Below are 21552 nucleotides of genomic sequence, written 5' to 3' on the forward strand. Positions count from 1 at the left end.
TTTGTCTGTCAGTTGTTCAGCTTTAGCATTGGTCGATATTACCCAGTTGAAGAGATGCATTTTCCACATAAATTCGTAGAATTCATGCAGAAATAGAGCATTGGTGGTTCAGTGGTAGAATTCTCGCCTGCCACGCGGGGGCCAGCCGCGAATAGTTGTCATGCGCTGACAGCCAATCAGACTGCAGCAGCTGGCCAAAGAGCGGAAATTACGTCACAGCCAATCAGATTTTTTCATGCATTTATTTGGACCGGGGTTCGAATCCCACTCACACAGGTCTAAACCATTATTTCACTCAGCTTTGTACTTTTTAATCAAACAAAATTATAATATTAAACAATACATTACAGCTGCAAAGTATTTTAAATCTATGTATTGTTTTTTTTTTTTTGGTTTACAAAGCAAAGGATTATGAATAAATGACTAGTATTAAAATAATAATAGTACACATAACATGTTTATATGGAAACATGAATAAATATAATAATTGTTATATTACACATGAATGGTTTCTATTAAATGGCTTTTGAAATGTAAAGAAGAATAATTTTAATTTAGTAAAAACTGAGTAATATTCAAGTACTGTATGACAAGTGATTTATGGAATAATTCGTTACATTTTAGATAATCTTTTGTGTTTCCAACACCACAGAATCTGAAATATTCAAACATATTACTCAAATGAAGTAGAACACTGCATCCTTGAAACAATTTGTAATTTTAAATTGCATTTTCTATAAATGCTTTAAGCACTTTCTAAGTTAAGTAAAAAAGAAAGAAAAACAGAATTCTGACAATATAGAGACATTATAATCTCACACTAAAAAATAAACTGTATATACATGAGTTAAATATTACCAAGTGGCCGATCTCTGGCTTTCCATCTTGTCAAATGTAGACTTTTTAAACTCTTTTGAGGTCATCTCTTTCTGCATGCCTTGAGGTTGGTTAAATGGAAAAGCCACTAAAGATTAAGGGCCAAAGTATAGTATGTAAAAATAGTAAATAGTAGTCAAGATCTGAAGTGGAGCAAAACATTTTGACAGTAGTACTATGAATTAAGTTGAAAAAATCTTGAAAAGAAGGTTTTAGGACAACTTTGATGAAAGGTTTTGATTCAAATGTTGACTACTGTACTATGTTACTCTGCATAAATCATGTATAAATCAAGAGTTATACTTGCATTCAAAGTTGATGAAGACGAATGAAAAACAACCTGTTTATAATTAATCAATTAGTGTTTATAATTAAAAATAAGTTTTTCAAGATGAAATCACCTGAAACAAGTTCTTTACTTAAATTCTGTGTTTTATTAAATCAACTCAAACATGTGAAAAAAGTATCTATACATATATACATAAACAAGTATAAGGAAAAGCAAAGCAATGGGATGGGGCTGGGTAGAAGTAGAACAATAGTGACTTAACACAAGTATGAAAATAAATGTATAATGGGTAATAACTATCAGTTCCGATATACATATCCTTTGCAAGAAAAAAAAGAACAAGATCAATTAGACACATGAACACAAGGAAATAATAAAATAAATTAGATTAAACATCACAATTTACAAACAGCTGAAATCTACCAGAATATGCTCCATTTAGAGCACATGTGCTCTAAATGTTAAGGGAAGGATATGAATAACATAAAAACAATGACTGATTAAAAATGTGTATGTAATTGAAAGCAATGGAGCAACATAAAAAAACAACAGATGATTAAAATATGAATTTCTATTTATTTCTCTCTGCTGCCCACCTCTCCTTTTCCATTCCATAAAATGATGAAGCTTGAAATTCCTTCCATGTCATTTCCTGTGTCATGCCTCTGTCTTTGTATAAGGCGAGGACTTTAGCTGGACAGTAAATGTATTTTCCTGCCACTCCTGGAAACCCTGTGTGAATGTGCTTGCTGTTTGGGCCCTGCCTTAGCTCTGTGCGACAGAAACGGCACATTCTTCCCTGAGGTTGAGGATCCGAGAGTTTCCTCTTCTTTTCAGCTTTTTCCTCTACTCTTTGCTTTGTAAGATGCAGTTCACGCTGAAAGAAGTCAGTCTGGGCAAACTCTTCAAAGGCCATTCTTGGATTTGTCAGTCCCTCTGCAGCATAGGCTTTAAACACCTTTGTGGAGCAATAGTGATACCTAACAGGCCCTTGCTGATAAAAGTGATGAACTGATGATCCATCACTTTGGTAGCGGGATTTTGGCTGCCCACATGCGAGACATTTTTTCGTCTGTCTGGGTTTTTGTTGCTGCTGCTGCTGCTGCTGCTCCTGTTGATGTAGCAGTATTTCCTGTACTATTTTCTGTACATTCTCTTTTGATACTTGCTTTTCAGATGCTGGCTGAGAGACCGGAACTGCTGGATTCACAATGGCTGGTGGCAGTTCTACAACTGGAACATGGACAGTCTCGCTTTCCTCAGTTAAACTTTGCCACAGTTTTTGTGTCTCCAAAAGTTTTTCTTGACTTGTGTTCATTGATGAACTTGTGTTCAGCTGTTTAGCCAGGTTTTTCATGTACTGTGCTATGTGGTACTTGGTTGTGGGGTGAAGCAGACTGTTTGGATCTGTGGCAGACCGATGGACCATAGCAGCATAGTCTTGATCCACAAGCTTTAACATGTCTTTCTGTCCATGGTACTTGTCTAGGAGGCTGTCAATAGCCTCCTTCATTGGTGATGTCCAGCGTTTATGGTCCAAGACGAACACTCGTCCACCAGTCTTGATTGGTCCAGTGCGGGCACTCCTTGGTGAGGATTGCAAAGGTATGGGTGGAGTATTTAAGGTTTCTAGAACAGAGGAAAAAGTTGTTATTTTACTCATTTACTAAGATGATGTTGAGGAGAACAAAGTGTCATTTACACTGATATTTAAAATTGTACTCTTAAAAAGTGGTATTAATTTACCCCTTTTAACTGGAGGTCCCATGCTTCCTTGTGACAACATCTGTACCATATGGATTGCAGCAGGTTCAGCATGTGAGATTTCTGGAACACAAAGCAATAATAGTTCCTCAGTTGTTCATGTTATTACATTAAAAAGTGTATGTCTAAAAAAAGATTGTTAACTTACCCATCACTGCAGGAGGTTCACCAGCAGAGAGCAAATGACTGATGGATGATGCTGGTCCAGGGGATGCTGTGTCAGAGAGCTGTGTCCGGCTGGAGGAAGGTGCTGTGTCTGGAGGTTGAGCTTGGACTTGGGTAGGAGTGGGTGTCTGCACAGGAGGAAGAGGCAAAAGAGCAGCTGGTTCACCTCTCTTTTGGGTTCGGTGTTTGTCCCAATCCAGAGGGACTGGACGGCAGCCTGGCTCTGTGTACTCTAGGCCAAACCTCTCTCCAGTGTCTCTGTCAGAGAGATGAAGTGTAGGATACTTCTCCTCCCCAGTCACTTTCTTGGAGGTAGAATTTAACTCAACCATTAGAGCTGGATCAAACACAGCAGGAAGGATGACACCTGGCTGCTTAAGATCAAGCATACGTTGGTGGTTCCACCGTGCCACCCCTGTCATGCCCTGGGCCTGGAACAATTCAGTGGAGACATGAGTCCCTGTGATCCATTGGGCCTGGTGAAAGTGGTACCCTTCTTGCTGTGATGTACCTCTGACAGGAATCCAGATGGGGACTTTGGCGCCTTCACCGGGTACATGATTAAGTTGAAGTGTTCCACCATACCGGTACATTATGCCCTCTGAGAGTTCAGGGTCACTGAGGCAACCACGGAGAATGTGCACTCTCTGTATGCGCCACGTCTTCAGCATGGATGATTTGAAGAGTGGAACATTGTTGGGGTCCATGGCCAGGTGAAAATGCTTTAGGACTTTCTCCACTCTGTCTAGCAGCTCTGTGGGTTGTGGTACTTTGGTCCTGCAGTGCTCCCGTATGTGCTGTTTGGTGGGATTGGCTGGATGGATACCGCAGAAACGATAGGCATCCTGGAGCCTCCCTAGGTCCTCCTGATCCACCACAGAGAAGGCTGCAGAGAGGAGCTGGCAGAAAGTGCTAAACAGAGGGTGATGCTCAGAGGTGCTCTCCCGTGAAAAACGCCTCAGGCAGTGGAACAAGTCCAGCTTCACCACAATGTTATTATTGAAATATGACCGTGAGGCACAGGTGTTCTCCAGCGGTCCAGAGGTGGCCCCAGCAACAATGGAAGGGGTAGTCTTCCAGGCATCCCAGTTTAGATGTTCAGCAGGGATGCAGTCTGGGATCTTAAATGGAGCACAGCAATCCCTAAATGCAAGGCACAAAGATGAAGAACAATGAAATTTATTTGAATGTTTTTGTTTATTTTTAAAAGAAACTGATTTTTCATAAAGCAAAGAATGCAAAAAGCTACCATTGGTGTAAAGTTTATGCATAATATATAAAAAGCTTTTATTCAATCATGGCTTAAGTATTTATCTAAAAACAAAAAACTACACACTAACGTGTTATGGCCAGTGAGCCTTCATCAGGGTGGGAACAACAAAAACACTCAAGAGTCCTTTCATACAATTATCAATTATTGATGTGACAGTCACCTGATTATGTAATATGGACTGATGACAAGAGAGCAAATTTAAATAATTAATATACAGGTGATGTCACATCAAAATATATTGCATTGTTTAATTACAATTTGATGACATGTTTTCTATAATAATTATTTACATTTTCTCTCTTGTGATTATTAATTGTTTTTTTATACCAATTTTTTTTATTATTAGACATGACATTGGTGTTCTGCATGGCAGTGATGAAAGAAGATGGCTGTCCGCACCTGTCCATCCAGTGGAAGCCTGCCTTTTCCACTCCAGCATCGTTGTACCTCTTGGCCAATCCCTGGTACATCGGCTCCAAGGACCTCTGAGTCTCAGACTGAACCATCACCCAGGAAACAATCAGCCAGTTCTCATTCATTATTGCATAACTTGACATGACCCCAGATGCCAGCGTTACTTTTCTTGCAACTTTCCTGGTGTGGTCAGACCTGAAGACCCTCCCAAATGTGCCCTGGAGGAGTTTGGACATGGCTGGCTCTTGACGTTTGTACTCATCTAGAAGGCAGTCAGTCAGGTAGAAGCTGGACACGGAGACTCCATACCAGCCATCTTGATCATCATATGACCCGAATGCACGTGGAGTGCTTTCCTTCCTCAAGAACTGCCCAATGGTCCTCTGTCCATATGTGCCAGCCTCAGCATCCCTGATGCTTTCTATGGCATGCAGGTATGCCAGATGTGCTCGCTCGTACTTGAGGTGCAGTAGCTCATTCACCTGGTTTGCCATATCGGTTGGTGACTTGCCAGTGCGCCTCAGCTCATCCATCACAGATTTGCAGATGGCCTTCTTGTACGTCAGGAATGCAGGCAGAATGTTGGTAAACCGCTTGGGCAGCTTCTCAAGCCATCGTGGATTGTCAGCAAACCAGTACTTCTGACAGGCCTTGCAACAGAGTCGTGAGGACAAGATGTAATACTGACCACTGGTGCCAACAATCACCCGAGGCCTACCCACTCCTGCAGAGACCACCTGTGGATGAGGACATCCATGCAGACATGGCAGGATGTAAGTGTTTCTCAACCTGACCATAATGTGAGCCTCCGGCTTCCAGATGAAAAATGGGTGTAGCTGGAAGAAGTTAGGGGATGGGAGTTCAGACGCCATATCAACAAGCTCAGGTTGTGGAGGAAGATGCCATAGTGAAATTGAGTTCCCTGGGTTACGCACTGGACGAGACCCAGGCCACAGCCCGAGATCCTGAAGCTCCATCCTCATCCACAGCTTCTGGTGTTGAGAACAGCTCCAGCTGCTCATGTCATGGTCATGCACAGGCAGGAGAACAGGAACAGGTGGCTGAGCTGAAGGAACTAGGATTTTAAAAGAAAAATGTATAGGCAAAAATAATGTAATGCCCAGATTATTCTTATAGATTGCATAGTTAATATGGAAATAATGTAAATAAATTACATGATTAAAGCAGAGTTAAGACAACATCATAGTTATAGTTCACAAAATAGAGGGGTTGTCTACATGCTGTTCATTCTTACCATTTTCACTACGGTCCTCAAAGGCAAGCACTTTGCTTGCAGAGGTGACAGCAGCACTTTTGCAGAGTTCTGAAACAAAGTGCAGCCTATGTTTTGCATTTGTACAAACTACTAGCATCATGATATGATGGCAAATCTAGGATGTGTTTGTGAAAATGATCCTGACCTAAATCTGCTACGCACTGAGCAGATGTGCAACTGAGCATCAGCCCTACCCTAAAATGGAAACATACCTGGCGTTGACTTATGCCTTACACCCGTTTTCTCCTTTACTAGGAACGTCAGTTCTGCTGGAAGGGGCACAGGTGTCTTCCTCTTTATGCTTGGAGAGGTTGGAGCTACAAGAACACAAATAGACCAATTATTATATTTATGTAACAACACAAAAAAACAGAATTTGGTAACATGACCTTGATTGGTGTTTTTACCATCAACTGGTGATGCCTGCAATTCAGCACTTGTATAAGGAGTTGGGTTGGACAGTGATGGAACTATAAGAGACAAAATCATCAGTCACTTCAAAATTCGCAATATATGTTAGTAGTAAAGTAGTAGTACAGTAGGAATTCAAACAGCCATATGTCTCTTTCTCCTGCTTATCATAATTTCACAAATGTTTATGGTACAATTATATACTGTGTAACAAACTTATGTACCTGTAATATAAATGTATGCCATTATTGACATTGCCATATTATTTTTCTCTACCTATCCCTCAATATATGTTATGTATATGAATTAATCTAATGTTAAGAGGGATTCACTCTGTAATGTGCCTTGACACCATCTAAATTGTTAATAAATTATTTAAAATGTAATTGAATTCATGCAGATATACCATTCTAAACACTACTCACTAGTCTAAGCAGGAGGAGCAATATGACAATGAACAAGCATGCATTCAAGTGTTAGTACCTTAAAACAACATGAATGCAGAAGAAAAATGCACACTTACCATCATCGTGGTTGGAATTCATAGTCCTTAGGACAGTTAGTATAATGCCAGCATACAACCATATTGTTGGAGGAACATGGCCGGAGCATGGCCAGAACGCAAACAACATAACAGTTTAAGTCGAGTTTCAGTTTTGGAGGGCAATTCATCTTACTCCAGTCCTGAAACCTCTTATTTAAAAACCTGTCTTTGCTCCTGGTGACACTCTGGGTATGGCAGCTGCTGCTACTGCTGCTGGCACAGCAACTGGTTACACACAAACACAGAGATATGAATTGAGAGACAGGTAAATAAAAACAAAAGTTAGACCATAGGTCATCATCAATACTGACATTTGGTTTGTGTAATAACAGTATACTTACAGCTCTGCACTTGTAGCTTAGAGGGTGAGATGCTCAACATCGCTCTCTCCAGCTCTTCATCATCATCCATCACTGTTGCACAGACAATCGTTTATTTGCCCAATTTTTTATGAATTAAAAGCATGAAAGACTATTACTGGTCATACATAAATGTAAATTTTTATGTAAAAAACTAAAAAAAGATTATAAATCTTAATAGAATAACCAACCAATAGGTTTTGCTGGGGCCCTTGGGGTATGTTTAGCAGGTATGGAAGCAGTGGCAGATTGCTGCTTCTTCTGCAGGTATTGCTGGAGCTTGTACATGCGTGTCCCTTGGACACAGCTCTTCTTCATGATGAAGTCTGCGTAGCCATCAGCTCTGCTATCCCAAATCTCCTTCCAGGTGCTCTTGGCCCGGGAACCAAAGCCAACCAGCTGGTTATCTTCTGATGAGGCTGCCACAACACCCACTCCACTGGCCTCATAGGTGAGAAGAGACTGGATCTCTTCAAAACTTAGGGCATAATTAACAAATGACAGTAGACTGTCCTTGCCATGCCCCTCAGCCACAGGGATGCCGGATGCCTCCTCCTTCTGAAGGTTCTTGATGAGATACATAGTGTACCCTACATCATTCTCTAAAAGCCATCTAAAAGACTTCCCTTTATACTTTCCAAATTGCAGTATGTATTCTCCCAGGACCTCCTTCCTGTCAGAGGCATCCCCTCCTCTCTGAATGACCAAAGACCGAGCATTCTGCCGCACAAGGTCCTCTCTCATGGGCGCAGACTTGTCCTGCAGAGTGGGGTCATCCTTAATACGTCTGGCTTCTTTAGATGGCTCCTGGAGGAGAAACCCGAGTGGTCCCTTGCGGAACACAACACAGATTCTCCCTGGGAAGAACAGCACTTTCTTCTGCATCTTGATCTACCATGAAATAAAAAAGTAGAATTTTAGGCTTCATTTAATAAGATACTTATACTTTTCAGTACCTAAAAATATCACTACTGGTTTCATTACATTTAATTGTCTGAACAAATCTGAGGTGAAGAGTGAGTGGGGCAGGAACAGTGTTCTATAGATCTCTGAAGACCAGTGTTGGGCAGTAACTAAGTTACTGTTACATTACTTTTTTTCCAGTAACTAGTAGTGTAACTACTTACTAATAATGTTTTGTAATAGTTACCATCCATAAAACAGCTTAGTTACTTTTGATGCCTCAATGCCGTTGATTTAAAATCCAACAATCAAATAATTCCTATCTTTATTTTCATAATTTTCATGACTCACACATGCATGTAATGTCCCCAGTGCAGCAGGTGAGCTTGGAGTATGGAAAAGTTTACATTTAGCAGATATATATATATTGCATTAAAATTATTTTGTAAGGAAAAAATATGTGGCTTTATTTTACTCTGGCATTACATCCCACCAACATCCCTCTGATCAGCATGTGGAGCGTTATATTTCTATAATTAAAAATCTTTTGGAAAAATAAACAGTTTCTTATAAACTTATGTGATTTGATAAAACACATAAACTATAATCGTATATGTATAGGTAACAGAAAAAATACAATTAGCTTCCAGATGTACATGACAATTAATGAGATTAATACAACACTTCTATTTGAATGTCACTATCAATCACTATTGTGTGTTTTTAATAACTTCTGACTGTGATCCAGTGTGGATTTTGGTCAAATGATAAGGCAGAAAAATGTTGTTAGCAACATTCTAGAAGAATTTTATGGGGGAAAAAGTAATGTAACTAATTACTGTTACCAGAAAGTAATAAATAACAATATTACTAGTGAAATGTATGCTGCACATTGCTTTACATGGAAACCATTCACATGAATGTAAAAAAAACAAAGATAAAAAATAAAAATAAAATCATGCTCATTCATTATTTAGCTTGTTTTTTTACCACAAACTCGACGACCGATGCTGCTAAGTAATGTATCAGCATAACATTGTAATAAACTGATTGACAATATTTTTAAACCCAGTAACACAAAATCTACACACATGAATATATAAAATGATCATGTTCTTTCATAACTTCGCTTGCAAATCATCCTTTGATGATTTAACGTTAATAGTAAATAAAATCTGACGGGGTAAAGTTTGCTTATAATCAATAACTAACGTTACATCGCTCAACAAGTAATGGGGTTTAATTATAAAGCATTAATCACAAGCTTTAAAGTATTATACACACATGAAACATGAAGTAACTTACCTTTGATAGATGTGCTGATTAAAACGAGCGAGGCAGATCTTTGTATTTCACTCTCCGAGGCGGAATGAAAATGGCGATTTCAAACTCCGCGCTTGTGCACAAACACAGAAGAGCGCCACGAGAGCGCCAGCGGCCGAAAGTATATTACATCCGTAGTGGTTTAGCACTACCATTGAGAATGAATGGGAAACGGTTTAGGGCCGTTTAGCTAAACAATTCAAGGCCGCGGCGCGGGAGACCCGGGTCCGATTCCCGGCCAATGCAGCAGAGGTCGTGTTTTTAAGGCCATGTTAGTCGTTCTTCATAAGCGGCATCTGTCCCCAGAGCCACGAGTACAGCGCAGCTTCACTCACTGGTGGCTGAATGTCATAGTTGTTGTTTCCCGCGCAGGAGACCCAGGTTCGATTCCCAGCAGAAGCAAAGCAGTGTATCTTGCTACTTTAGAAGTGGGCAACTTATCAGTGTTTTACAGGGAACTAGTGGAAGCACTCTAGACAATGCTTTTCCATGCTTGTTCAACGAAGTACAAGCAATTATGGCTCATGCACCTGTGAAAAACTCCTGAAGGCAATAAAAAGGCTGCAGGCAAGAAAGGTCATGCTTAAAGAAACCAATGAGAGTAAACTGACCTGTTTGTTGTCTCTAAAAAACACCAGAAGAAAAATGTCCAGGGTCAATGCTGACCTGCATGAAAGTGGAATAAACTGCAAGGTAAGTAATGTAAGATCCCCAAGACAGCGGTACAAGGTCACAGTTGGACAGTGGCTTGTTGGAAGAGCAGGGTAATGACTCCCAGCAAGAACTGACAAATCTGGTGCAGTCCAGGAGGCTGAGGTGCCCTGTGGTTCTTAAGGGAGCTGGTGGCCACAGAAGTTAACGCCTCTCACTTTTGATATTGACCTCCCCCACTCCCCTTTGCTCAGAGACACTTTTGCTCATATCAGTTCATCAAATACCCATGGAACTTGATCAGTTTGTCTGTCAGTTGTTCAGCTTTAGCATTGGTCGATATTACCCAGTTGAAGAGATGCATTTTCCACATAAATTCGTAGAATTCATGCAGAAATAGAGCATTGGTGGTTCAGTGGTAGAATTCTCGCCTGCCACGCGGGAGACCCGGGTCCGATTCCCGGCCAATGCAGCAGAGGTCGTGTTTTTAAGGCCATGTTAGTCGTTCTTCATAAGCGGCATCTGTCCCCAGAGCCACGAGTACAGCGCAGCTTCACTCACTGGTGGCTGAATGTCATAGTTGTTGTTTCCCGCGCAGGAGACCCAGGTTCGATTCCCAGCAGAAGCAAAGCAGTGTATCTTGCTACTTTAGAAGTGGGCAACTTATCAGTGTTTTACAGGGAACTAGTGGAAGCACTCTAGACAATGCTTTTCCATGCTTGTTCAACGAAGTACAAGCAATTATGGCTCATGCACCTGTGAAAAACTCCTGAAGGCAATAAAAAGGCTGCAGGCAAGAAAGGTCATGCTTAAAGAAACCAATGAGAGTAAACTGACCTGTTTGTTGTCTCTAAAAAACACCAGAAGAAAAATGTCCAGGGTCAATGCTGACCTGCATGAAAGTGGAATAAACTGCAAGGTAAGTAATGTAAGATCCTCAAGACAGCGGTACAAGGTCACAGTTGGACAGTGGCTTGTTGGAAGAGCAGGGTAATGACTCCCAGCAAGAACTGACAAATCTGGTGCAGTCCAGGAGGCTGAGGTGCCCTGTGGTTCTTAAGGGAGCTGGTGGCCACAGAAGTTAACGCCTCTCACTTTTGATATTGACCTCCCCCACTCCCCTTTGCTCAGAGACACTTTTGCTCATATCAGTTCATCAAATACCCATGGAACTTGATCAGTTTGTCTGTCAGTTGTTCAGCTTTAGCATTGGTCGATATTACCCAGTTGAAGAGATGCATTTTCCACATAAATTCGTAGAATTCTTGCAGAAATAGAGCATTGGTGGTTCAGTGGTAGAATTCTCGCCTGCCACGCGGGAGACCCGGGTCCGATTCCCGGCCAATGCAGCAGAGGTCGTGTTTTTAAGGCCATGTTAGTCGTTCCTCATAAGCGGCAGCTGTCCCCAGAGCCACGAGCACAGCGCAGCTTCTCTCACTGGTGGCTGAATGTCAGAGTTGTTGTTTCCCGCGCAGGAGACCCAGGTTCGATCCCAGCAGAAGCAAAGCAGTGTATCTTGCTACTTTAGAAGTGGGCAACTTATCAGTGTTTTACAGGGAACTAGTGGAAGCACTCTAGACAATGCTTTTCCATGCTTGTTCAACGAAGTACAAGCAATTATGGCTCATGCACCTGTGAAAAACTCCTGAAGGCAATAAAAAGGCTGCAGGCAAGAAAGGTCATGCTTAAAGAAACCAATGAGAGTAAACTGACCTGTTTGTTGTCTCTAAAAAACACCAGAAGAAAAATGTCCAGGGGGTCAATGCTGATCTGCATGAAAGTGGAATAAACTGCAAGGTAAGTAATGTAAGATCCCCAAGACAGCGCTACAAGGTCACAGTTGGACAGTGGCTTGTTGGAAGAGCAGGGTAATGACTCCCAGCAAGAACTGACAAATCTGGTGCAGTCCAGGAGGCTGAGGTGCCCTGTGGTTCTTAAGGGAGCTGGTGGCCACAGAAGTTGGTGGCCACAGCTTCTCTCACTGGTGGCTGAATGTCAGAGTTGTTGTTTCCCGCGCAGGAGACCCAGGTTCGATTCCCAGCAGAAGCAAAGCAGTGTATCTTGCTACTTTAGAAGTGGGCAACTTATCAGTGTTTTACAGGGAACTAGTGGAAGCACTCTAGACAATGCTTTTCCATGCTTGTTCAACGAAGTACAAGCAATTATGGCTCATGCACCTGTGAAAAACTCCTGAAGGCAATAAAAAGGCTGCAGGCAAGAAAGGTCATGCTTAAAGAAACCAATGAGAGTAAACTGACCTGTTTGTTGTCTCTAAAAAACACCAGAAGAAAAATGTCCAGGGGGTCAATGCTGATCTGCATGAAAGTGGAATAAACTGCAAGGTAAGTAATGTAAGATCCCCAAGACAGCGCTACAAGGTCACAGTTGGACAGTGGCTTGTTGGAAGAGCAGGGTAATGACTCCCAGCAAGAACTGACAAATCTGGTGCAGTCCAGGAGGCTGAGGTGCCCTGTGGTTCTTAAGGGAGCTGGTGGCCACAGAAGTTAACGCCTCTCACTTTTGATATTGACCTCCCCCACTCCCCTTTGCTCAGAGACACTTTTGCTCATATCAGTTCATCAAATACCCATGGAACTTGATCAGTTTGTCTGTCAGTTGTTCAGCTTTAGCATTGGTCGATATTACCCAGTTGAAGAGATGCATTTTCCACATAAATTCGTAGAATTCATGCAGAAATAGAGCATTGGTGGTTCAGTGGTAGAATTCTCGCCTGCCACGCGGGAGACCCGGGTCCGATTCCCGGCCAATGCAGCAGAGGTCGTGTTTTTAAGGCCATGTTAGTCGTTCTTCATAAGCGGCATCTGTCCCCAGAGCCACGAGTACAGCGCAGCTTCACTCACTGGTGGCTGAATGTCAGAGTTGTTGTTTCCCGCGCAGGAGACCCAGGTTCGATCCCCAGCAGAAGCAAAGCAGTGTATCTTGCTACTTTAGAAGTGGGCAACTTATCAGTGTTTTACAGGGAACTAGTGGAAGCACTCTAGACAATGCTTTTCCATGCTTGTTCAACGAAGTACAAGCAATTATGGCTCATGCACCTGTGAAAAACTCCTGAAGGCAATAAAAAGGCTGCAGGCAAGAAAGGTCATGCTTAAAGAAACCAATGAGAGTAAACTGACCTGTTTGTTGTCTCTAAAAAACACCAGAAGAAAAATGTCCAGGGTCTATGCTGACCTGCATGAAAGTGGAATAAACTGCAAGGTAAGTAATGTAAGATCCCCAAGACAGCGGTACAAGGTCACAGTTGGACAGTGGCTTGTTGGAAGAGCAGGGTAATGACTCCCAGCAAGAACTGACAAATCTGGTGCAGTCCAGGAGGCTGAGGTGCCCTGTGGTTCTTAAGGGAGCTGGTGGCCACAGAAGTTAACGCCTCTCACTTTTGATATTGACCTCCCCCACTCCCCTTTGCTCAGAGACACTTTTGCTTATATCAGTTCATCAAATACCCATGGAACTTGATCAGTTTGTCTGTCAGTTGTTCAGCTTTAGCATTGGTCGATATTACCCAGTTGAAGAGATGCATTTTCCACATAAATTCGTAGAATTCTTGCAGAAATAGAGCATTGGTGGTTCAGTGGTAGAATTCTCGCCTGCCACGCGGGAGACCCGGGTCCGATTCCCGGCCAATGCAGCAGAGGTCGTGTTTTTAAGGCCATGTTAGTCGTTCCTCATAAGCGGCAGCTGTCCCCAGAGCCACGAGCACAGCGCAGCTTCTCTCACTGGTGGCTGAATGTCAGAGTTGTTGTTTCCCGCGCAGGAGACCCAGGTTCGATTCCCAGCAGAAGCAAAGCAGTGTATCTTGCTACTTTAGAAGTGGGCAACTTATCAGTGTTTTACAGGGAACTAGTGGAAGCACTCTAGACAATGCTTTTCCATGCTTGTTCAACGAAGTACAAGCAATTATGGCTCATGCACCTGTGAAAAACTCCTGAAGGCAATAAAAAGGCTGCAGGCAAGAAAGGTCAGGCTTAAAGAAACCAATGAGAGTAAACTGACCTGTTTGTTGTCTCTAAAAAACACCAGAAGAAAAATGTCCAGGGGGTCAATGCTGACCTGCATGAAAGTGGAATAAACTGCAAGGTTAGTAATGTAAGATCCCCAAGACAGCGCTACAAGGTCACAGTTGGACAGTGGCTTGTTGGAAGAGCAGGGTAATGACTCCCAGCAAGAACTGACAAATCTGGTGCAGTCCAGGAGGCTGAGGTGCCCTGTGGTTCTTAAGGGAGCTGGTGGCCACAGAAGTTAACGCCTCTCACTTTTGATATTGACCTCCCCCACTCCCCTTTGCTCAGAGACACTTTTGCTCATATCAGTTCATCAAATACCCATGGAACTTGATCAGTTTGTCTGTCAGTTGTTCAGCTTTAGCATTGGTCGATATTACCCAGTTGAAGAGATGCATTTTCCACATAAATTCGTAGAATTCTTGCAGAAATAGAGCATTGGTGGTTCAGTGGTAGAATTCTCGCCTGCCACGCGGGAGACCCGGGTCCGATTCCCGGCCAATGCAGCAGAGGTCGTGTTTTTAAGGCCATGTTAGTCGTTCTTCATAAGCGGCAGCTGTCCCCAGAGCCATGAGCACAGCGCAGCTTCACTCACTGGTGGCTGAATGTCAGAGATGTTGTTTCCCGCGCAGGAGACCCAGGTTCGATTTCCAGCAGAAGCAAAGCAGTGTATCTTGCTACTTTAGAAGTGGGCAACTTATCAGTGTTTTACAGGGAACTAGTGGAAGCACTCTAGACAATGCTTTTCCATGCTTGTTCAACGAAGTACAAGCAATTATGGCTCATGCACCTGTGAAAAACTCCTGAAGGCAATAAAAAGGCTGCAGTCAAGAAAGGTCAGGCTTAAAGAAACCAATGAGAGTAAACTGACCTGTTTGTTGTCTCTAAAAAACACCAGAAGAAAAATGTCCAGGGGGTCAATGCTGATCTGCATGAAAGTGGAATAAACTGCAAGGTAAGTAATGTAAGATCCCCAAGACAGCGCTACAAGGTCACAGTTGGACAGTGGCTTGTTGGAAGAGCAGGGTAATGACTCCCAGCAAGAACTGACAAATCTGGTGCAGTCCAGGAGGCTGAGGTGCCCTGTGGTTCTTAAGGGAGCTGGTGGCCACAGAAGTTAACGCCTCTCACTTTTGATATTGACCTCCCCCACTCCCCTTTGCTCAGAGACACTTTTGCTCATATCAGTTCATCAAATACCCATGGAACTTGATCAGTTTGTCTGTCAGTTGTTCAGCTTTAGCATTGGTCGATATTACCCAGTTGAAGAGATGCATTTTCCACATAAATTCGTAGAATTCATGCAGAAATAGAGCATTGGTGGTTCAGTGGTAGAATTCTCGCCTGCCACGCGAGAGACCCGGGTCCGATTCCCGGCCAATGCAGCAGAGGTCGTGTTTTTAAGGCCATGTTAGTCGTTCTTCATAAGCGGCATCTGTCCCCAGAGCCACGAGTACAGCGCAGCTTCACTCACTGGTGGCTGAATGTCATAGTTGTTGTTTCCCGCGCAGGAGACCCAGGTTCGATTCCCAGCAGAAGCAAAGCAGTGTATCTTGCTACTTTAGAAGTGGGCAACTTATCAGTGTTTTACAGGGAACTAGTGGAAGCACTCTAGACAATGCTTTTCCATGCTTGTTCAACGAAGTACAAGCAATTATGGCTCATGCACCTGTGAAAAACTCCTGAAGGCAATAAAAAGGCTGCAGGCAAGAAAGGTCATGCTTAAAGAAACCAATGAGAGTAAACTGACCTGTTTGTTGTCTCTAAAAAACACCAGAAGAAAAATGTCCAGGGTCAATGCTGACCTGCATGAAAGTGGAATAAACTGCAAGGTAAGTAATGTAAGATCCCCAAGACAGCGGTACAAGGTCACAGTTGGACAGTGGCTTGTTGGAAGAGCAGGGTAATGACTCCCAGCAAGAACTGACAAATCTGGTGCAGTCCAGGAGGCTGAGGTGCCCTGTGGTTCTTAAGGGAGCTGGTGGCCACAGAAGTTAACGCCTCTCACTTTTGATATTGACCTCCCCCACTCCCCTTTGCTCAGAGACACTTTTGCTCATATCAGTTCATCAAATACCCATGGAACTTGATCAGTTTGTCTGTCAGTTGTTCAGCTTTAGCATTGGTCGATATTACCCAGTTGAAGAGATGCATTTTCCACATAAATTCGTAGAATTCATGCAGAAATAGAGCATTGGTGGTTCAGTGGTAGAATTCTCGCCTGCCACGCGGGAGACCCGGGTCCGATTCCCGGCCAATGCAGCAGAGGTCGTGTTTTTAAGGCCATGTTAGTCGTTCTTCATAAGCGGCATCTGTCCCCAGAGCCACGAGTACAGCGCAGCTTCACTCACTGGTGGCTGAATGTCATAGTTGTTGTTTCCCGCGCAGGAGACCCAGGTTCGATTCCCAGCAGAAGCAAAGCAGTGTATCTTGCTACTTTAGAAGTGGGCAACTTATCAGTGTTTTACAGGGAACTAGTGGAAGCACTCTAGACAATGCTTTTCCATGCTTGTTCAACGAAGTACAAGCAATTATGGCTCATGCACCTGTGAAAAACTCCTGAAGGCAATAAAAAGGCTGCAGGCAAGAAAGGTCATGCTTAAAGAAACCAATGAGAGTAAACTGACCTGTTTGTTGTCTCTAAAAAACACCAGAAGAAAAATGTCCAGGGTCAATGCTGACCTGCATGAAAGTGGAATAAACTGCAAGGTAAGTAATGTAAGATCCCCAAGACAGCGGTACAAGGTCACAGTTGGACAGTGGCTTGTTGGAAGAGCAGGGTAATGACTCCCAGCAAGAACTGACAAATCTGGTGCAGTCCAGGAGGCTGAGGTGCCCTGTGGTTCTTAAGGGAGCTGGTGGCCACAGAAGTTAACGCCTCTCACTTTTGATATTGACCTCCCCCACTCCCCTTTGCTCAGAGACACTTTTGCTCATATCAGTTCATCAAATACCCATGGAACTTGATCAGTTTGTCTGTCAGTTGTTCAGCTTTAGCATTGGTCGATATTACCCAGTTGAAGAGATGCATTTTCCACATAAATTCGTAGAATTCATGCAGAAATAGAGCATTGGTGGTTCAGTGGTAGAATTCTCGCCTGCCACGCGGGAGACCCGGGTCCGATTCCCGGCCAATGCAGCAGAGGTCGTGTTTTTAAGGCCATGTTAGTCGTTCTTCATAAGCGGCATCTGTCCCCAGAGCCACGAGTACAGCGCAGCTTCACTCACTGGTGGCTGAATGTCATAGTTGTTGTTTCCCGCGCAGGAGACCCAGGTTCGATTCCCAGCAGAAGCAAAGCAGTGTATCTTGCTACTTTAGAAGTGGGCAACTTATCAGTGTTTTACAGGGAACTAGTGGAAGCACTCTAGACAATGCTTTTCCATGCTTGTTCAACGAAGTACAAGCAATTATGGCTCATGCACCTGTGAAAAACTCCTGAAGGCAATAAAAAGGCTGCAGGCAAGAAAGGTCATGCTTAAAGAAACCAATGAGAGTAAACTGACCTGTTTGTTGTCTCTAAAAAACACCAGAAGAAAAATGTCCAGGGTCAATGCTGACCTGCATGAAAGTGGAATAAACTGCAAGGTAAGTAATGTAAGATCCCCAAGACAGCGGTACAAGGTCACAGTTGGACAGTGGCTTGTTGGAAGAGCAGGGTAATGACTCCCAGCAAGAACTGACAAATCTGGTGCAGTCCAGGAGGCTGAGGTGCCCTGTGGTTCTTAAGGGAGCTGGTGGCCACAGAAGTTAACGCCTCTCACTTTTGATATTGACCTCCCCCACTCCCCTTTGCTCAGAGACACTTTTGCTCATATCAGTTCATCAAATACCCATGGAACTTGATCAGTTTGTCTGTCAGTTGTTCAGCTTTAGCATTGGTCGATATTACCCAGTTGAAGAGATGCATTTTCCACATAAATTCGTAGAATTCTTGCAGAAATAGAGCATTGGTGGTTCAGTGGTAGAATTCTCGCCTGCCACGCGGGAGACCCGGGTCCGATTCCCGGCCAATGCAGCAGAGGTCGTGTTTTTAAGGCCATGTTAGTCGTTCCTCATAAGCGGCAGCTGTCCCCAGAGCCACGAGCACAGCGCAGCTTCTCTCACTGGTGGCTGAATGTCAGAGTTGTTGTTTCCCGCGCAGGAGACCCAGGTTCGATCCCAGCAGAAGCAAAGCAGTGTATCTTGCTACTTTAGAAGTGGGCAACTTATCAGTGTTTTACAGGGAACTAGTGGAAGCACTCTAGACAATGCTTTTCCATGCTTGTTCAACGAAGTACAAGCAATTATGGCTCATGCACCTGTGAAAAACTCCTGAAGGCAATAAAAAGGCTGCAGGCAAGAAAGGTCATGCTTAAAGAAACCAATGAGAGTAAACTGACCTGTTTGTTGTCTCTAAAAAACACCAGAAGAAAAATGTCCAGGGGGTCAATGCTGATCTGCATGAAAGTGGAATAAACTGCAAGGTAAGTAATGTAAGATCCCCAAGACAGCGCTACAAGGTCACAGTTGGACAGTGGCTTGTTGGAAGAGCAGGGTAATGACTCCCAGCAAGAACTGACAAATCTGGTGCAGTCCAGGAGGCTGAGGTGCCCTGTGGTTCTTAAGGGAGCTGGTGGCCACAGAAGTTGGTGGCCACAGCTTCTCTCACTGGTGGCTGAATGTCAGAGTTGTTGTTTCCCGCGCAGGAGACCCAGGTTCGATTCCCAGCAGAAGCAAAGCAGTGTATCTTGCTACTTTAGAAGTGGGCAACTTATCAGTGTTTTACAGGGAACTAGTGGAAGCACTCTAGACAATGCTTTTCCATGCTTGTTCAACGAAGTACAAGCAATTATGGCTCATGCACCTGTGAAAAACTCCTGAAGGCAATAAAAAGGCTGCAGGCAAGAAAGGTCATGCTTAAAGAAACCAATGAGAGTAAACTGACCTGTTTGTTGTCTCTAAAAAACACCAGAAGAAAAATGTCCAGGGGGTCAATGCTGATCTGCATGAAAGTGGAATAAACTGCAAGGTAAGTAATGTAAGATCCCCAAGACAGCGCTACAAGGTCACAGTTGGACAGTGGCTTGTTGGAAGAGCAGGGTAATGACTCCCAGCAAGAACTGACAAATCTGGTGCAGTCCAGGAGGCTGAGGTGCCCTGTGGTTCTTAAGGGAGCTGGTGGCCACAGAAGTTAATGCCTCTCACTTTTGATATTGACCTCCCCCACTCCCCTTTGCTCAGAGACACTTTTGCTCATATCAGTTCATCAAATACCCATGGAACTTGATCAGTTTGTCTGTCAGTTGTTCAGCTTTAGCATTGGTCGATATTACCCAGTTGAAGAGATGCATTTTCCACATAAATTCGTAGAATTCATGCAGAAATAGAGCATTGGTGGTTCAGTGGTAGAATTCTCGCCTGCCACGCGGGAGACCCGGGTCCGATTCCCGGCCAATGCAGCAGAGGTCGTGTTTTTAAGGCCATGTTAGTCGTTCTTCATAAGCGGCATCTGTCCCCAGAGCCACGAGTACAGCGCAGCTTCACTCACTGGTGGCTGAATGTCAGAGTTGTTGTTTCCCGCGCAGGAGACCCAGGTTCGATCCCCAGCAGAAGCAAAGCAGTGTATCTTGCTACTTTAGAAGTGGGCAACTTATCAGTGTTTTACAGGGAACTAGTGGAAGCACTCTAGACAATGCTTTTCCATGCTTGTTCAACGAAGTACAAGCAATTATGGCTCATGCACCTGTGAAAAACTCCTGAAGGCAATAAAAAGGCTGCAGGCAAGAAAGGTCATGCTTAAAGAAACCAATGAGAGTAAACTGACCTGTTTGTTGTCTCTAAAAAACACCAGAAGAAAAATGTCCAGGGTCTATGCTGACCTGCATGAAAGTGGAATAAACTGCAAGGTAAGTAATGTAAGATCCCCAAGACAGCGGTACAAGGTCACAGTTGGACAGTGGCTTGTTGGAAGAGCAGGGTAATGACTCCCAGCAAGAACTGACAAATCTGGTGCAGTCCAGGAGGCTGAGGTGCCCTGTGGTTCTTAAGGGAGCTGGTGGCCACAGAAGTTAACGCCTCTCACTTTTGATATTGACCTCCCCCACTCCCCTTTGCTCAGAGACACTTTTGCTTATATCAGTTCATCAAATACCCATGGAACTTGATCAGTTTGTCTGTCAGTTGTTCAGCTTTAGCATTGGTCGATATTACCCAGTTGAAGAGATGCATTTTCCACATAAATTCGTAGAATTCTTGCAGAAATAGAGCATTGGTGGTTCAGTGGTAGAATTCTCGCCTGCCACGCGGGAGACCCGGGTCCGATTCCCGGCCAATGCAGCAGAGGTCGTGTTTTTAAGGCCATGTTAGTCGTTCCTCATAAGCGGCAGCTGTCCCCAGAGCCACGAGCACAGCGCAGCTTCTCTCACTGGTGGCTGAATGTCAGAGTTGTTGTTTCCCGCGCAGGAGACCCAGGTTCGATTCCCAGCAGAAGCAAAGCAGTGTATCTTGCTACTTTAGAAGTGGGCAACTTATCAGTGTTTTACAGGGAACTAGTGGAAGCACTCTAGACAATGCTTTTCCATGCTTGTTCAACGAAGTACAAGCAATTATGGCTCATGCACCTGTGAAAAACTCCTGAAGGCAATAAAAAGGCTGCAGGCAAGAAAGGTCAGGCTTAAAGAAACCAATGAGAGTAAACTGACCTGTTTGTTGTCTCTAAAAAACACCAGAAGAAAAATGTCCAGGGGGTCAATGCTGACCTGCATGAAAGTGGAATAAACTGCAAGGTAAGTAATGTAAGATCCCCAAGACAGCGCTACAAGGTCACAGTTGGACAGTGGCTTGTTGGAAGAGCAGGGTAATGACTCCCAGCAAGAACTGACAAATCTGGTGCAGTCCAGGAGGCTGAGGTGCCCTGTGGTTCTTAAGGGAGCTGGTGGCCACAGAAGTTAACGCCTCTCACTTTTGATATTGACCTCCCCCACTCCCCTTTGCTCAGAGACACTTTTGCTCATATCAGTTCATCAAATACCCATGGAACTTGATCAGTTTGTCTGTCAGTTGTTCAGCTTTAGCATTGGTCGATATTACCCAGTTGAAGAGATGCATTTTCCACATAAATTCGTAGAATTCATGCAGAAATAGAGCATTGGTGGTTCAGTGGTAGAATTCTCGCCTGCCACGCGGGAGACCCGGGTCCGATTCCCGGCCAATGCAGCAGAGGTCGTGTTTTTAAGGCCATGTTAGTCGTTCTTCATAAGCGGCATCTGTCCCCAGAGCCACGAGTACAGCGCAGCTTCACTC

At 43.7% G+C, this 21552-nt stretch overlaps 2 protein-coding genes, 1 long non-coding RNA gene and 1 other non-coding gene across 5 annotated transcripts in view; 2 read left to right on the forward strand and 2 right to left on the reverse strand.

The window, feature by feature from the left end:
* Nucleotides 1–21552, forward strand: part of LOC127979064 (uncharacterized) — a 298949-nt gene that overhangs the window by 176075 nt on the left and 101322 nt on the right. The window lies entirely within an intron of this gene.
* On the reverse strand, nt 1324–7119 carry LOC127979056 (uncharacterized). Of its 2 annotated transcripts, XM_052584178.1 has the most exons (8): nt 6992–7119; nt 6465–6527; nt 6270–6374; nt 6037–6105; nt 4767–5856; nt 3078–4237; nt 2912–2992; nt 1325–2794 (listed from the first exon to the last, which is right to left on the reverse strand). In XM_052584178.1, the coding sequence occupies exons 1-8, from the start codon at nt 7098–7100 to the stop codon at nt 1737–1739; spliced, it is 3735 nt and encodes a 1244-aa protein (XP_052440138.1). In that variant the 5' UTR covers nt 7101–7119; the 3' UTR covers nt 1325–1736. The 2 variants fall into 2 exon arrangements, with proteins under 2 accessions (XP_052440137.1, XP_052440138.1); XM_052584177.1 differs by having other exon boundaries at nt 1324–2794; nt 6270–6527.
* Nucleotides 7092–9804, reverse strand: LOC127979063 (uncharacterized). Its single transcript, XM_052584185.1, has 4 exons — nt 9580–9804; nt 7563–8262; nt 7354–7425; nt 7092–7237 (listed from the first exon to the last, which is right to left on the reverse strand). The coding sequence occupies exons 2-4, from the start codon at nt 8254–8256 to the stop codon at nt 7167–7169; spliced, it is 837 nt and encodes a 278-aa protein (XP_052440145.1). The 5' UTR covers nt 8257–8262; nt 9580–9804; the 3' UTR covers nt 7092–7166.
* On the forward strand, nt 15585–15655 carry trnag-gcc (transfer RNA glycine (anticodon GCC)). Its single transcript has one exon. It is a non-coding gene; the product is annotated as a tRNA-Gly (tRNA).

Source organism: Carassius gibelio, chromosome B19 (assembly GCF_023724105.1).
Source record: "Carassius gibelio isolate Cgi1373 ecotype wild population from Czech Republic chromosome B19, carGib1.2-hapl.c, whole genome shotgun sequence".
In the NCBI taxonomy this organism is placed as follows: Eukaryota; Metazoa; Chordata; class Actinopteri; order Cypriniformes; family Cyprinidae; genus Carassius; species Carassius gibelio.